This window comes from Sciurus carolinensis, chromosome 5 (assembly GCF_902686445.1).
Source record: "Sciurus carolinensis chromosome 5, mSciCar1.2, whole genome shotgun sequence".
Classification (NCBI taxonomy): domain Eukaryota; kingdom Metazoa; phylum Chordata; class Mammalia; order Rodentia; family Sciuridae; genus Sciurus; species Sciurus carolinensis.
The window spans coordinates 111511490-111529748 of NC_062217.1; the positions used below are offsets into that span (position 1 = coordinate 111511490).

Sequence of the window (18259 nt, forward strand, 5' to 3'; positions counted from 1 at the left end):
CCACACATACCATGCATATCAATATTTATTCTGAAGAACTACATGTCAGCATGATATAGTGATACATGTTTATCCATGTTTATAGCAGTATAATCCACAATAGCAACTTAGATGTCCATCAATGTATGACTGGATAGAGAAAATGGGGCATATACACACACTGGGGTTTGACTCAGCTATAAAAAAGAATGAAATTATGTCATTGGCAGGAAAATGTGAAGGAACTTGAGAGCACTATATTAAGTGAAATAAGCCAAACTCACAAAGTCAAGGTTTGTATGTTTTCTCTCATATATGGAAGTTAGAGAGGAAAGAAGAAAAGGCAGGGTGGGAGTCCGTCACAAAAATTTAAGGGAGATCAGTAGATCACCTAGAGTAGAGGCAAAGGACCAGGGAGAGGGAGAAGAGGAAAAGGGGACATTCTAGGGAATAATATTGGCCAAATTATACTATTCTATTATGTGTGTAAATAAATATGTAACAATGAATCCCACTATTATTTATAATTATAATGCATCAACATATGGAAAAATATTTCACCACATGAGAGCTTGTGGAAAGACAATCTCTCCTGGTCATTTCATCACAAAATGAAAAATCTTTCAAAAATCTTATTGTTCTTATGTTTATCCTTTTGCTACAAAGTCATGAAAACTGCAACACAGGCTGATCCCTGAGAGCCAGGGAGCTGGATAGAGCCCTTTCCAGCTTTCCATGAGAGAGCAGGAAATCCATAGCACAAAGAGGGACAAATAAAAGAATGAGAAACAAGAGAAAGGACCAAGATTTCATGCAGAAGAGCAAAGAGGGGCCACTGAGACAGAGTCAGAGTGGAGCTGGGTAGAAGGGTAATGGCAAGCAGAAGATAAACATAGGTGACTTGGCATGGCATGTCTTTCCACATCTTCTCTGCTCAATCCAACACCTGTGATGTTTCTCCAACTTAATTCTCAGGCAAGGAAGACTATGGGCAGCAGCCGGCAGGGCTTCCACCTTTTATGCCAACACTTACTTCTCTAAGGAATCTCCCGGGAGCGAGGACTACAGACCTGGTTCCCTTGGAAACAAGGTCAGTGGATAGATAGTTGCTTCTGAATGATGGGGCAGAATAAACCAGGCCTGGAAGCAGTTAAGATTTCTTTGCTGGGTAGTTCATTCAACTGAAAATGAGAACCAGGGCTCTCCCCATGACTGTTGGCTACGGGACATCCTTGTTGACACTGACAACCAAAGGTGGCTAAAATTAAATGAATCATAAGGATACTGTTCTAACTGAGGAAAACCTTGGTAAGGAAATAAGGTTACTTTATCTCAACTTCAAAAATCATACAAGTAAATGCCAACTTGCATCCTGCATTGGTCCAGCAGAGAAGAAAATTACCAGGAGATCATATTACCAGGGACCAGTATCCAATTACTCATCTTCTGTGAACAGGATTCCCAGTTTCAAGGTGGAAAATATGACCCATGTCTAGCCAATAATCTTATAAACCCCAAGCTCATGGTGAATAGTTCAGGAGAGGATAAGGCCCCAAGCTAGGTAAATGAGACTCAAGAAGGACTCTTTAAGAATACTTTAATTTTAGAACTAAAATGAACAGTCTCTAATTCCACTGTGTGGTAAGCAGGATCCTAAAGATAGGCCCCATGATTTCTATACCTAGTTATTCAATCAAATACTAAGCTAGGTACTATTCTGAAGGAATTTTGAAGATCTAATTAAGTCCTAAATCATTTGATCCAATACAGAGATTATTTAGGTGAGCCTGGCCCAATAAGATGAGCTCTTTGAAAGCAGAGGTTTTCTAACTGGAAGCAGAAGACAACATCAGAGAGAGTCAAAACAAGAGAAGGCTTTGATGAGCTGTAGCTGACTCAAGTTTCAGTGGCCATGTGAGTAAAAATGTGGCAGCCTCTGAAAGCTGAGAGTGACCCGGCTGATAAGCAGCTAGGGGACAGGGGCCACACTCCTACAACCACAAGAAACTACACTGAGGCAACAACTCCAATGAGCTCGGACACGGACCCTTCGCCAGATCCTCCAAATAAGGAATCATGTCAGACGATGCTTTGATTTCAATTTCATGAGACTCTAAGCAGAGAACACAGTTGAGGGCACCCAGAATTTTTACATACGTAACTGTGAGCCAATACATGGGTGTTTAAAGCTACTAAGTTTTTGGTAATTTGTTATACAGCAATCGAAAACTCATACATGCTGGAATTACTGAATAAAACAATAATGTGTCACTAGAAGGGCTGACCTCCAACATAGTGGGTAGAGAGGGGCCAACTTTCTCATTTAAGGAAAGTGTCCAGAGATAGAGAAGGATCTTCATAACAAGTTTTTAATCCCTGGTTCTAGCCATGTGTGGAAACTATTCCAATACTATTGGAATAAAATCTTATTATTATTAAAACAAGGTTGAATTGATTTTCAGTCACATGGAAAGAATCTGAGATATGAAAACACAAAAGAAACTCAATTCTGTACTAAGACCCAATCCTATAGACTGTGTATGCATTAAGAAAATAATGAAAGCAAAAAACTAGCTGTCTATTCTTATAGAAATAATACCATTCGGCCAACTTGGGAGTGTCAAATGCCTAGAGAAGACTCTAGATATATGATTTTCCCAAAACTAAAATATTTTTAGGGAGAAAAACATTTCAATCAAAATATTAAGCACAACCAGTTCTCCATATCTGTAGGTTTCACAACCAACTGCAAATTGAATATGTTAAAAAATATTGTATCTAGACTGAACAGGTACAGTCTAGATACAATTTTATTGTTATATTAGCAGTACAGTATAAGAATATTTAAATAGCATTTTCCTGTATTAGCTGATTATAAGTAATCTGGACATGATTTATAGTATGCAGGAGTATATGAATGTTAATTCCCAAATACTACTCCATTTTACATAACAGACTTGGGCATCCATGGATTTTGGCATCTATAAGGGGTTCTTAAAAAATAAAAAACCTCAAGGATACTGAGGGATGACTGTATCATCTCAAGGTCTGATATCGCTTGATGAAAAAGACAACCCTGTCTACCACATGGAGACATACATGGATAGACACATGTATACTGACTCAAATGGGATCTACAGATGTGTAGATTGTTCTATTCAACAAAAATATTAAAAGATTCTTTATAGTTTTAAGAGGAAGAAGATATCTAATATTGAGGCTAATGTTGAGCTATTTATGCCTGCATAATTAAAAAATAAGGGGAAACAGTAGTATGTAAAGAAAAGATTAATTTTTCATGTTTGGTGAAAAAATGATCTCTCTTATAACATCAAACAAATGCTGTCTTTGTATGAAAAGTAGTACGATTACAGACTCAAGGTTAAACTGGTGATTAATATTAGGCCATCATTAAGTATTTTTATTTGTAAGTATTTTGCTTTTTATAACATAGACCATTTCTGAAAATGCCTAGTAGTTTTGCCATCTTCTGGTAGAAGCTCAATGAAAATATTGCCCAGCATACTCTCATAGTAAACATCTTTTTATGGTTTTTCACCAAATAACGAGTGAGGATTCCACATACAAACCTGGAAATCTCCCACTTATTTTTTATAAAGTCAAACTTCAAAGCTGCCATAAAAGCATAATATTTCTCTAGGATGCCCTATAAGATCATTAACACCCAAAAGGTTTAAACTCTATAAACTCAAAGGACCCATAATGGAGTCCTCAGAATAAAGTTACACTAATAGTCTTCCCATTCAAGAGAGAATACTAGCCTCCTGCTCTAAGCATTCAGAAAAAGAGCACAACATGGTATCGAACTTTTACTCAAAGGACTTAAAATTAGCATACTGCAGTGACACAGCCACATCAATGTTTATAGCAACTCAATTAACAATAGCTAAACTATGGAACCAACCTAGGTGTCCTTCAACAGATGAATGAATAAATAAAATGTGGTATATACACACACAATGGAATATTAGTTAGGCATAAAGAAGAATAAAATTATGGCATTTGCTGGTAAATGGATGAAACTGGAGAATACCATGTTAAGTGAAATAAGCCAAACCCCAAAACCAAAGACCAAATGTTTTCTCTGATATGCAGATGCTAATCCATAATAAGGGGGGTGGATTAGGGAAGAATAGAAGTACTTTGAATTAGACAAAGGGGAATGAAGGGAAGAGAAGGGGAATGAAAATAGGATAGACAGAATGAATCAGACATTACTATCCTATGTGCATATATGATTACATGACCAACGTATTCATGTGCAATCAGAATGAGAATTCAAACTCCATATATGTGCAAGATGTCAAAATACATTCTACTATCATGTGTAACTAATTAAAACACACACACACACACACACACAAAACAAAACAAAACAAAAAAAAACCCTCGTGACCAGGTGAAGTAGCATAGCTGATGTGACTGTCAGCTTTTTTTCAGGAAGGGTAAATGTAACTAAAATTTTCTTCACCTTCACAAGCCATTTTGTTTTCCTCCTCTCTACTTCACAAAGTGAGGAAAATGGAAAAAAACAGCAGGAAGGACAGGTTATAACCATTACCTTTTGATCCTAGCTGCTGAGTCCACCAATTTCTCCTTCTCTAGTAAAGACATTGTTTTCTATGGCCTGGATGTATATGACTCAGTAAGTTCCATCTGGATTGCTTTCTTCCTCTCCACCTGCAGCTCCTTCCCTATTTAGTTACTTTAACATCCACACTGATGACCACGCTAATATCAGGTCACATAATTCCTCAATATCAATGGTACTTCACCTAACTATGTCTAGCTACCTCAGCAGGTTGCTGTGAACTTCCAGAATCTCAGTTTCTAAATAGAAACCCCATCTTTCCCATCTCTTCTTATCATACCCTGTAAGATAACTTATTCTGTCCTTCTAATTACATTAAAGTTCTGGTTTCCTCTATGTTCTTAAGATCGATTACCTCAGACTTACAAACTAGAGGGGGAACCACATGTGGGGAAATAGGCAGTTATTATCACAGTTTTATTCTGGGGACACAAAATGACAGTATGCTCACCTAAAAGTATTTTCCTCCAGGACATCTTAGGTTGTGGCTACCCTGAAATCATCACCAGTAGAGGTGAAAGGTGTACTGTCAGGCATCAGACTAATGCAGAGTTTATTCATTTGCCCATTCCAAGACTAAGCATCTGCTTCTTTGTGTTTGACACATGTCTCTTGGGTAAGTCCATTAAACCATGGAAAAATATTTCTTCAGATTTATAAGTCAACTTTGTATGCCTGGAGAAGATAAAATGTCCATGCCAGACAACAAGCCTCAGAGGGGTGGTGAATAAAGAATCCTTGTAAGGGCACCAAAGACAAACTTCTCTTTAGGGATCAGTTAGCTTATGGATGACCTTATCTTCAGGATCCTGAAATTTTGTATGGAAAAGTGATATGGAAACAAACTACGCTCCAACTTACACTTGCTTTATCCAAAAGTTAAGTGAAGAACAACTTTGTAGTATATCTATGAGACAGAAAATGAGCATAGGGGCCTGATCACATTTCTGAGGTGATCATCTCTTTTTATGGGATAACCTAAGAACTAAGCAAATATAATGGCAGAATCAGAAACAAAGCTTCAATTGCCCAGAGCTTGTTTCAAATCAATCCCTCCCAGTTCTTCATTTATGAAAATGTGAGTTGCCCCTCCCTCCTTCTCTCTCTTTTCCTTTCTCTGATAAATAATTATGCAAGCACAGGTAGTTTTTATAGCCCTATTTACTATTCACTTCCCCCAATGAGACCTTCATAAGACTGAACTCCAGGTAGCCTTATCCTGAGTAACTCTGGGACTATGTGACTCATCCCTTCCCAGATGGGAACATATGACTAAATTCTACAAAATGGAGAAAATGAAAAAAGGAGTACAAACAAAAAGTATTAAATCTGAAAGCGCTCTTGGAGTTAACCTAATTCATAATCTCTTCCCCAATTTTACAAATATAAACAGTTGATGTGATACATGCTGAGTAGTCAGGAGTTGGTTCGGGAGTCAAATTAGGCATGTTTGCTGAGGGAAAGGGAGATTCAGAAGTTAGTTTATACATCCATTACTTTTCTTAATTACAACTGAAGTCAGGAATGGAATCTACAAGGGTTCAGACAGAGAAAACAGTCATTTTTCCTCAACTTCTCTTTCAAGAACCTTTTGGATCTACTGAACTGAATGCTTATCCATTATATGAATATGGTGGAATAACTAAGACCAAGGATTAAGGTGGATGAGAAATTTACAAATGTCCAGTCTAGAATATTTTCTAATCAACATTCAGAAGACCCTCAACAAATAAAATCTCCAGATGTCTTTGAGAGGCAGTCAGATGGCTCCCGTGAATGGTAGGAGGGGGATTTAATAGTTTTTAAAGACAAATTCCAATAGCATAGACAGATGGACACACACGCATGCACGCACACAGGCAGAAATGAAGACCCAAATCCTATCAGGAGACCCAAGGTCAAAAACTGGAAACTCTAGACTACAGAAGAAAAGTGATATTGATAGAGTCAATGGTATGGAAAACTCAGAAAGAGGACATACATAGATATGTCATACCATAAATCACCATGATGGGTATAAGAAGCAGCAGGTCAAAGACAAGCCCCAGAGCTAATTTACAGGTAAGCCCTATTTATCTTTAGTAGAGAAAATGGATTAACAAATTACCATCGTAGAAGTTAAAGTATAAGAGACAAATCTAGTGTCTTATGAGTGTTATGATTTATTTACATATAATATTTTGTAGATGGAAACATCTATGAAAACACTTGTGGACCATCCTCTTATGAGATTCAAGAAAATGTTTTTCTGTTTCTATTTTTTACTTTAGACTTGCAGGGTGGTGTGGAAGAAAGTGATGACTTGGTACTAGTACTTTTTTAAGGCTGGGAGGGGAGTTGGTAAATAAATAAAAGAAACAAAGAGCAATGAAATGAAGAGAGCAAACATGAGAGTCTACATTATGTGTCCACTTAAAGATGGAAAGAACACTCCTATAAAAAAATCAGCTGTATAAAGAGGCTAGAAAATAGCTCCTAATTATACTACAGAACTATAGTAACAAAACCAGCATGGTTTTGGTACCAAAACAGACAAAGACCAATGGATCAGAATAGAAGACACAGAAACAAACCCACGTAAATACAGTTATCTCCTACTATAGCAGCTCAATTTACAATAGCCAAGGTATGGATCCAACCTAGGTGCCCTTCAACAGATGAATGAAGAAAATGTGATATACACACACAATGGAATATTAGTAGGCCATGAAGAATGAAATTACAACATTTGATGTTAAATGGATGGAACTGGAGGCTATCATGGTTTATGAAATAAACAAATTCCAAAAAACCAAAGGCCAACTGTTCAGATGCTGACTCACAATAGGTGGGGGGAAGGAAGGAGTGGAAGTTCAGCAGATTGGACAGGGCAGAGTGAGGGGAGTGGTAGAGGGATGGGAATGGGAAAGACAATAGAATGAATTGGACATAACTTTCCTATGTTCATATATGAATACACAACCGTGTAACTCCACATAATGCACAACCACAAAAATAGGAAGTTATATTCTATGTGTGTATGATATGTCAAAATACATTCTACTTTCATGTATAACTAAAAAGAACAAATAATACAAAAACAAAAACAACACTTAAAAAGAATAGAAATAACAATGCTGGTGAGAATTTGGCGAAAAGGGTACACTCATACATTGCTGGTGGGACTGAAAATTGATGCAAGTACTCTGGAAAGCAGTATAGAGATTCATCAAAAAACTTGGAATGGAACCATCATTTGATCCAGTTATCCCACTCCTTGTCACATACCCAAAGGACTTAAAATCAGCATACTATAATGACACAGCCACATCAATATTTACAACAGCTCAATTCACAATAGCTAAGGTATAGATTCAACTTAGGTGTCCTTCAACAGATGTATGGATAAAGAAAATGTGGTATGTGCTCACAATGGAATATTACTCAGCCATAAAAAGAATGACTTTATGACATTTGCCATTATAAATGGATGGATCTGAGGACTATAATGCTAAGTGAAATAAGCCAAACTCCAAAAACTTAAGGTTGAATGTTCTCTCTAATAATGTGGATGTTAACACACAACAAGGCAAGGAAGGAACAGAATAGAAGTTCAGTAGATTAGACAAATGGGAATGAAGGGAAGGGGGATGGAAATAGGAAAGACAGTGGAATGAATCTGACTTTACTTTCCTATGTACATATATAAATACAATACAGTGAATCTCCATATCATACAGTCACAAGACTGGGATCCTAGTTAGAATAAGATGCACCCCATGTTTGTATAAATATGGCAAAATATACTGTCATGTATAACTAAAAAGAACAAATAAAAACAAAAAACAAAACTCTCCCCCAAATTGTGGAAATTATTATTATTTTTTGACATTTTAAAATCTTTTTTATTTTTACAGACTGCATTTTGATTTATTGTACACAAATGGGGTACAACTTTTCATTTCTTTGGTGTAGATTCACACCATTTGTGAAATCATACATATACACAGGGTAACACTGTCTGTTTTATTCTACTGTCTTTCTGTCCTCCACCCTCTCCCATCCCATTTTCCTCTACACCATCCAAAGTTCTTTCATTCTCTTCTTCTCCCCACCAACTCCCCATGTTAAATATTGTCATGTACTTTTCAGAAGAAACATTTGGCCTTTGGTTTTTGTGACTTGGTCTATTTCACTTCGCTTGATATTTTCCAACTTTATCCATTTACCAGCAAATTCCATAATTTTATTCTTCTTTATGACTGAGTGATATTTTATTATGTATATATATTACAGTTTCTCAAAATCAGCATACTACAGTGATGCAGCCACATCAATCTTTGTAGCAGCTGAATCCACAATAGCTAGATTGTGAAACCAACCTAGATGCCCTTCAATTGATGAATGGATAAAGAAACTGGAAATTATTTTTAAACCAATAAATGTTTAAATGTAGAAAAACGAAAAGAAAACAGCTCATAATAAGAAAATTACAATAAGTAACACTCCATCATAAGAGTTAAAAGACAAAGTACAAACAACCATGCAGTTGGTTACAGCAAGGCAAATGGAAACTACAACAAACAAATCATGAACAAATCTCACAAACATAACACTGAACAAATGAAGCCAGGCACACCAAAGATTTTATGTAGTTCATATGTAAAAGACTCAAAAACAGGCCAAATAAATCAGGTTACTCTGAATAGCCATTATTCTAAAAGGGGAGTATTAACTTGAAGGAATCAGAGACATCGGTGTTGCTGGTAGTGGTCTCTGTCTTGATCTAGGTGTTGGTTTCCCATTTCCTAAGAATCCATCTACCTGCGTGCTGATTATCTATGCACTTTCCCTTATGTATTTTCTATTTCCATTAAAAATATCAAAGCAAAGACTCCCATCCATGTTCCACAGGACTTCATCTCCTAAAAAAATATTATTCAGCAGTTCTTCCATAAGAGAGTGGTGGTGCCCACCCTAATCCCAGAGGCTCTGGAGGCTGAGGCAGGAGGACCAAAGCCAGTCTCAGCAACGTAGCGAGGCCCTAAGCCACTCAGTCAGACCCTTCTCTAAATAAATATTTAAAGGGGCTGGTGACATGGCTCAGTGGTGAAACTCACTTGGGCTCAATCCCTGGTACCAAAAAAAAAAAAAAAAAAAAAAAAAAAAAGCATTAAGTTTGAGAAATGCTTTAGATTTACACATTCTAGATGTCCACTATGCAATGAATGTGACCCTACTGACCCTAACCCCAAGACTTCTTTTCTACTCATGCTGTCTCCCCGTTCCAGCTTCTTTAAGCTCTCTTTCAGTACCCCAAATTTTGGTCACAGTGGAGGCTCTGTGGAAGAATACGGGTTTGTACATACAGTTTACACCATGGCTGGAACCAAACCCTCCGGATGGAGCGCACGCTCACTGTTCCACCGTCTGCAGCACAACCTTTGCCTGTAGGCAGGCACAAGGAAAACCCAGCACCCCCTGCCCTTCAGAATGTCCAGTTCCACTCAGTGCTCTTGAGCCCACGTGCTACTCCAGGAGTAGGCACAGTTAACGTCACTGGCAAATACAACACAGTGAAGGAATACAGAAAAGCAGATTTTCCAGTAAAGCTTTTTGCAACTGATTTTAAGAATGCTCAAGTAACCCCAGAATTCTTGTGGGTTTCCAGCTTAAAAATAATTTTCTTCCGCCTTTGGTTTTTTTGGGCTTGGCTTATTTCACTTAGCATGATATTGTCCAATTCCATTAATTTACCTGCAAATGCCATAATTGTATTCTTCTTTATGACTGAATAATATTCCATTGTGTATATATACCACGGTTTCTCTATCCATTCATCTGCTGAAGCACATCTAGGTTGATTCCATAACCTAGCTATTGTGAATTGAGTTGCTAAAAAAGTTGATGTGGCTGTGTTACTGTAGTTTGCTAATTTTTAAGTCCTTTGGGTATAAACCGAGGAGTGGGATAACTGGGGGTGGGGGGTGAGAGAAGAATAGAACTTTAGATTATGTAGAAGGAAATAAGAGGGTGGGGGTATGAAAACTGGTGGAATGAGACAGACAGTATTACCCTATGTACATGTATGACTACATGAATGGTATGAGTCTACATCGTGTACACCAGAGAAACAAAAAGATGTAGTCCATTTGTGTACAACGAATCAAAATGCAGTCTAAAAAAATTAAAGAAAAAAAACATTTTCTTCCAAGCACTTGAAAGTTATCATAGATTGACTGTTAACAATCACCTCATTTTTCTAGTCACCTATGTTAAAACCAATCGCTACTTCTTTACAATTAGCAGGGCACTTGTTCACAATTGGGGAGACGGCAGCATTCACGATCCAAGCTCTTGCATTTTCTTTGAAATTCTTTGCACTTTTGTAACCATGAGTAAGGTTGTAAAATTTAAGGGCCATCCTTATGTACATACACAAAAATAACCTTATCTTTAGTACATTTTTCACAACTTTAGCTATTTAACTTGGCTTAACCAGATAGCTGGTTTACCTTTGACTATTCATTTTGCCAAGTTTTACTGAAAAGCACATATATATATAAAAGTGCTTTTTATGGGGGTGTTGAGGGGCAGAGAAAGAGGTGCATCTTCAAACTGCCAAATTGACAATTTGCCTGAATCCCATCATTTCTCATCTAGGCATCTGAATGTCAAGTCTTTTTATTTTCTTTTCTATAATCCTAATTAGACATGCCACATACTGTGCACTGCTCTAATTTAATGAAGACAAGAAAAACCAGACCAGGTATTCCAAACCAATGTTTTAAGTCAAGGAATTCATAAAAGTAGGTGTCCTAATTATTTTGATTTCCAACATTAGAATTCAATGATATATCTCAAAGAAAATCTAGAATAAGCTAATGTTGTGATGTCCAGTTCAGTGGGAAACCATCTGGATTAGGAAACATGGTTTTGATCTGAAAGCATACTTAGAAGACCATACTGCAAGCACCAAGCTACATGAGGCTCAGTGAATAAAGAATAAGCACAATCATGTTTGAGACTGCAAGGGTCAATGGGAAAAACAGAGGGAGATGCAGATAAATAAAATTAGGAGAGAATTTTACAAACGTTAATTGCACAGTCATGGTTATACAATCCTAAAGCAAACTTGAATAGCCTATAATGAAATGACTACTTGTCTGGGGTTAGGTCCAAGAGATTGTGAACAATCTCAAAAATAACACTTCACATGTGTTTTCTCCATAGCAAAAACAAAAGCATTACCAACTGAACAATGGGGTACCAGCATGACAACTTCACAAAAGAGCAAGAAATGCTTGTAGTTTTAATCAGAAATAATTTCCAGTACTGTTAAAAGAGAACAGTAAATTTCACAATGGTCTAAGTCATGTTCACATAACCAGCAACAATTGCACCTACCTCATTTAAGTCCTGCCGAGTTTCAAAAGCATCCTTTGGCCAATTGGTAGCCCTCTGGTCTATTCTGTAAGATACAAAGGAAAATTATGTTCACTTAAAAGAAAGCTTTGAACAATATAAATTTGAAGCTGGTAGCTACGGATCTGGCCACACCTCTGTTAAAATCCCTTAGTGGTATCCCATTGACTAAAGAATAAAATCTAGACTTCTTACCGTAGCCTGGGACACATTATAGTGTTTGAATCCTGCCAGTCTTCCTGACCCCAGCTCCTACCAGGCTCACCCTGTCCACACACCCCAGCCACCCTGGCCTTCTGTTTCTTGAACACATAGGACTTGCTGTCCCTGGGCCCAGGCTGCTCACCCTGAGGTCTGCACACAATTGACTTTCCTCATCACCTAAGAATCAGCTCAGCTCACACGTCACCTCCCCAAGGAAGCCTTTGACCTCCCTAACAAGTAGCAGCCCTCCTCCTCACTCCCCAGCATTGTCCTGCACATGTTATTCTTAGTGTGTCTTACTATCTGAAATTATGTGTTTATTGGCATTTCTGCACTAAAATGTACAAGAAAGCATTAATTATGTTCATTTTCTACACTGCTAAGTCCTCAATACATGGTGCAAGTTCAATAAGTATTTTTGAGTGAATGAATATTACTTGATACAGTTGCTACAGAAAAATACTATTTATCCACTGAAGTCAGGTTTTTAGATATTTTATCCCATCTTCTAACTTATACAATAAATATTACAATCAGTACTAGGTTACATGTAAAGCTGGGCTTTGTCACTACATAGTTCCCAGGAGAAGAAAAAACTACTTAAAGGAAGTCATATCACTTTTAGTCAATTTTCTTTAGTTAAAAAAAAAAAATCTTACTGTCGATAGGGCTGACAGATGCTTAGGTTCAAATCATGATTTGGCAAATTCTAGGTCCCAACAGCATCTGCTACACAGCATTCTAGTTTTTTTCTGCAGCAGTATGCAAGACGTTATATAATAAACACATTAAATTATAGTTATTATCCTTATAAAAAGGCCAGCTATCTTAATGAATAAGAGATTTAGTCAGAAAGTTATTTATAAAAAAAAAGATTTATTTGGGGATGTAATTAATTCTTGTTATTATTCTTCCCAATTTGAATCTTAAAGAAAGCATATTTATTCTCCAAATGGTCAACAGGATTAATGATTTCTAAGTATCATAATGCACTTAGAACTGTCATTTAGAGATGCCATAAGACCAACCCCAAATGTTATTAAGAATGAGAATTCTTTCAGACTTCGGGTGTTGCTAACTGTGCACTTTTTAATTTTTTTTTTTTTTAAATACAGGGAGATGAGGTCTTGCTATGCTGCCCAGGCAGGTCTGCACCCCTCTTCCTTAGACTCCCAAGTAGCTGGGAGCCCCACCTTGGCATGCATCACCATGCCGGATTCAAGCTATCTGCTCCCAGGGAGAAAAGTAAGGAGATGGAAAAAAAAAAAAAATTGTGATGACCAACCTGATGTCTTCACACCTACACAAACCAGCAGACCCATGGTTGGCCAGTGGTTCTCAAACTGTGTTTATAACAATTATGGTAGCACCAGAAAAACAGAAGAGCTATTTCTGGGTCGGGAGGAATATTTCCCGGTTTACACTTTTTAAACATAAATTTTTATGGGGCTTTGGTCTAAGCTCCCTGTTGATGAGTGACAGGAAGATGGCAAAAGAAATAGCGAAAGCTAATGGAGGAAGTCAGAAACCTACTGTGCAAAAAATACAGTGTATGTTATGGAGATGCAGAGAACAGCCTGTGTGTAATACCACATAATCTCCCATAACCCAACTAACCATTACGTAAACCTCCAAAACGAGTTTGAGAACCACAGTCTGAAATATCGAAGTACTTTAATTTACTAATCATCTGAATGTCTACTTCGTGCTTGGTACCTGGATGGGGATAAACCTTTCTCTTTGTTGGAGAAGTAACATATCAACAACAAAAAGAAGCACAGTCCATGCCTTAAGGAATCTTAAAATCTATTGGAACCTTAAACGAAGGATAAAACTAATGAGCAGACATAGCCTTGAGGATATTTTAGCAAATCCCTTAAGGATCAGAGCATGGTACCTGAAGTTCGAACAGTGCAGAGGAATTAGAGAGGTAGAGACAAGCAAAAGCCATTTTCAAAGATAAAGCAACCAAGAGATCTTGGGTATGAATTTAAAACATGGAATGAAGAGATCAAACTCATTCCAAAGTTGTGAGCCTATGTGGCAAGGAAAATGATGGGTGATTTTATTTTATAATGTACTATTAGAAAAATATGTAATTTGGAGACAGAGGTAATAAGTTCAGATTTAGATATTCAAAGTTAAGATAAGACTGAAATAGAGAAGTAAAAACAGCTGGTCAGGGTTCACAGGAGACCTGAGCACCAGGGCACCCCACAGCATGTTCAGCAGAGTATGAGTGATGATGACCACGATCACTGTGGCCACAGGTGAGGGCACGTGGAGAGGTCCTATGCCAGGTTTTTCCACACAGTGTAGACAGAACCTAGCTTTGTTCCTGACATATGGTGCAGTGTCAGTACACGTATCATTTTAGATTCATAGGTGAAGAAACAAAAAACCCAACCCAAGAATAATTTTTGATCTATCACTTACTACGTGTGTACTCCTGGGGTGTACACCTAAGCTTGCTTCCTCACCTGTAAAACGAAGATAATGATAGCTACTTCATGGGTTAACTCATGATGTGAAGGATAGTTTGTGAATAATACTTTCTATTGCTGTTAGCTATATTAAATGTAACACATGAATTCCATAATCATAAAAATTCCATATCAGAATTATCACAATTATAACTAATGATATATTCAATTAAGAATATTAAATTTTGAGTAATAAGCTGAAGAAGAGAAGCAATCAAGGCCATTTAGAAAACAAAAGACAAGTCATGAAGAAAATTCAGAAGCATCATGAAGGAGGCAAGAAGTTAACGTGAATTAGCGTTCTAAATACCAGAGAAGGAAGTTATAAGAAAGGGGAGTGTTATCATTTAGAGATGAGGTGTTCCCCCAAAGTTCATGTGTGAGATAATGCAAGAAAGTTTAGAGGTGAAATGCTTGGACTATGAGCCCTAAACCTAATCAGTGGACTCATCCACTTATATGAATTAGCTGGGAGGTAACTATGGCAGGTATGGTGATTGGAGGAGGTGGGTCAAAGGGGGTGTGCCCTTAGGGTTTATATTTTGTCCCTGGTGAGGAACATCCTCTCTCTCCTTCCTTGTTGCCATGTCCGGAACCACTTTCCTCCACCACATCCTTCCACTATGATGTTATGTCTCACCTGGAGCCCAGAGCAATGGAGTTGGGACCGCTGAAACTGTAAGCCCCAAATAAACTGTCCCTCCTCTACCTTGCTTTTATCTGGTCTTTTGGTCACAGCAGCAAAAATGCTGACTACAACAGGGAGCATCAAGGAGGTCCTAACAATTCACCAGCGCTTACTATGTATGCCAAGCTGGGAGTGCCAGTTTACTTACATAATTTCATTTAATGCCCATGGTAACCATATGATTTGCATTATTGCATCCATTTGACTTCACAGGAGAAAGGACAGTTAAATAACTTCACTGAAAAAAAAATATGTCTTAAGCCCTGACTACATGCCAGGTACTATTCTAGTGTTGGAAATAAAGCAGTGGACACAACAGCCTGTCCTCATGGAATGTTTATTCCCATGAGAGAAGAGAGAATATAAAGAAATAAACCAGTAATGATATATGGGGCACCAAATGCTCAGCTTTACAGGGGAAGAGAAAGCAAGGCATGGAAGACAGGACTTGTAGAAGAACTGTCCAAGCTCATGCTGCCAGAAAGTGTCAGTCATCCAGAGACCATGAGAATGAAAGCACTGGATTGAAAAAGATAAAGGGCGTGGTAGAAGAGGAGAAAGAAGGTTTCTCACTGGAGAAGTACAGCAATGAAAAGAGGAGAACTAGTACAGTAGCTAGCTGTCTCCAATTCTATTTTTAAGGATATTGCTCAAACCATGCACAATCCTGCCAGGAATATAGTCTACTCAAAAACAAAACAAAACAAAAACAAAAAACAAACAAACAAAAAACTATCACGCTGAAACACCCCGCCCCAAATTATCTTGCTTCCATTCACCCAAAAGAAAAAGTGGTTAGCATATCTCTATCAAATTATGCTTCTGGAAGGGGCAGAGATGAGTAAATTAGTCAGTACTGGCCACTCCACTATAATCTTGCCTTCTAGCCCAGGTCTTGGCAATGGGAAATTTAGTCTGCTTCTCGGGGTCCAGCTGTAGTCCTTGGTACTGATGAGAGCGTAATGGCTCCTATTGCCACCATCATCACCTTCAAGCCTGCGGTCATTCACACCAATGAGGCCATCATCAGCAAAATTATCAGCATCAACCACAACCTTCTGGTCACTTTCCTCATCAACCATGCCATCACCATCACCAATACCAACACCACTGTCACCATCACCTTTAGTACAGCCAACAGCACCGGCACCATGACCATTACCACTGTGTCATTCAAAATGAAAACTTTTCAGCTGTGAAATGAACTTAATTGTGCTCTGATATTAAAGAGTTTATTCCTGGAGTCTATGACTACAAATTTGTGGACTCTTGAAGTGCAACTTTTCTAAAACTCGGTGGTGTTTCTGTTTCTCCAGAAACCTACAGCATGTGCTGAGTCACCCTGCAGTGGATCTCTCTTTGGAGGAGTAATGGAATTCAAAGCAGCCAAATCAACTAAGCATTAAACTATTTTTCTTGGCCTAAGGACAGCATCAAACCACAGGATGTGATAATTTGTGAAAAAGTCACATTTTAGCTTAGGATTTTATATTTATAGCAACATTTTATAATTAAATTAATATTGGAACACATTCCCTTTCTCAGTGAAAAGCTAACCATCTAGCCAGTGGTTATGGAAGATACTTGAGAGTCACATGAAACATTCCTCTCCTACAAGTCCAACAGCTAGTTCATTATTAGTCCTTCAATTTCTTAACCTAAATAACTTTGCGTCTGTCCCATCTCTCATCTGGACTACCGAGTGACAAAGTTTCTGTTTCTCTGGTTTCCCGTCTTTCCCTCTACACTCCCCAATTTCCCACTTGAGATCTTGTCACTAACCTTAGTGCACTGCATTTAAAATAAAGACCAAATTTCTGAAAGTACCTGACGACATCCTGAAGGATTTGGCTCCTGCACACCTCTTCAACCATACCCTATGTCCTACTCCCTTCTCTGTGATCTGGCTACAATGACATTCTTTCAGTTCCTTGGATGCACCATGCTTCTTCACAGCTTATTTCTGCAGATGGGCTGTCCTTGTGCCCATAAAGCCCTTCCCAGGCAACTGACTCTTCTAATGAAATAATTTATCCTTTAAATACCAGGTAGCTCCTAAGTGGGTCTCACTTTCATGTGTTCTTACTATATTCTGATTTCCTACTTCTGCTCTGTAGATATAGAAAACTATATCTTGGTTTCCAATCATATATTTAAATTGATTGAATCTTTCTAATAATGGTAGGCTCTATGAGGCAGGGACCATATGAGTCTTGTTTAACATTTTATTTTTAGTGCTTATTCTGAGCCCACATCTCTTTGTTACTGAAGTACTCATCCCTGGGTTACCGGCAGAATAGCCCTGAGCGTGCGCAATGACTGCAACGCAGCTCACGCTCCTTCCTACACCCGCGGCATGCTACCATAAACAAATACGTTTCTGCCCCCAAGAAGACCTACTAAAGTTTAGCAAGTGGCTTTCTAATCCATAATTTTGAAAACTTGGGCAGTAAGAGTAACCAGAGAGCACCACAGCACACTTTTCAGAATGCTTCATGTAGAATCAGAGCCTTAGGACGGAACAGTGCCAACCTCAGATCACTTCTTAGGATTTAAGATAATCCATTGCATTAAGTTGAGCCTCTGTATTAGAAAGCAACACTTGGGATACACTAATGTATACCCGGATGACTGCTGGCTGGCTGTTTGATTGTTGCTTCCTGAAACTCTTTTGCAAACAAAAGGTATATCCCAAGAGGACAACTGTCTGAGCAAAACATTCTTTATATAAAAACAATAGCTCTATATGCAGACACAGAGAAGACGCCAATAAATTCTAGTAATATTATTAGTAACAATAACAACCCTCAATACTAGTTAATATAAAGTGCCTTTCTATGGGAGTCTAACCCACACTGAAAACATTTTCTTTGTGGTTAAGGATCAATT

General features: G+C 37.9%; 1 protein-coding gene across 5 annotated transcripts in view; it reads right to left on the bottom strand.

Annotated features, from left to right (window-relative positions):
• Fam13c (family with sequence similarity 13 member C) overlaps nt 1-18259 on the bottom strand; it is a 114547-nt gene that overhangs the window by 41473 nt on the left and 54815 nt on the right. For all 5 annotated transcript variants that reach the window (XM_047552300.1, XM_047552303.1, XM_047552299.1 and 2 more), the window contains one exon: nt 11978-12041. In XM_047552300.1, the coding sequence (XP_047408256.1) occupies nt 11978-12041 (64 nt within the window). The remainder of the gene's footprint in view (nt 1-11977; nt 12042-18259) is intronic.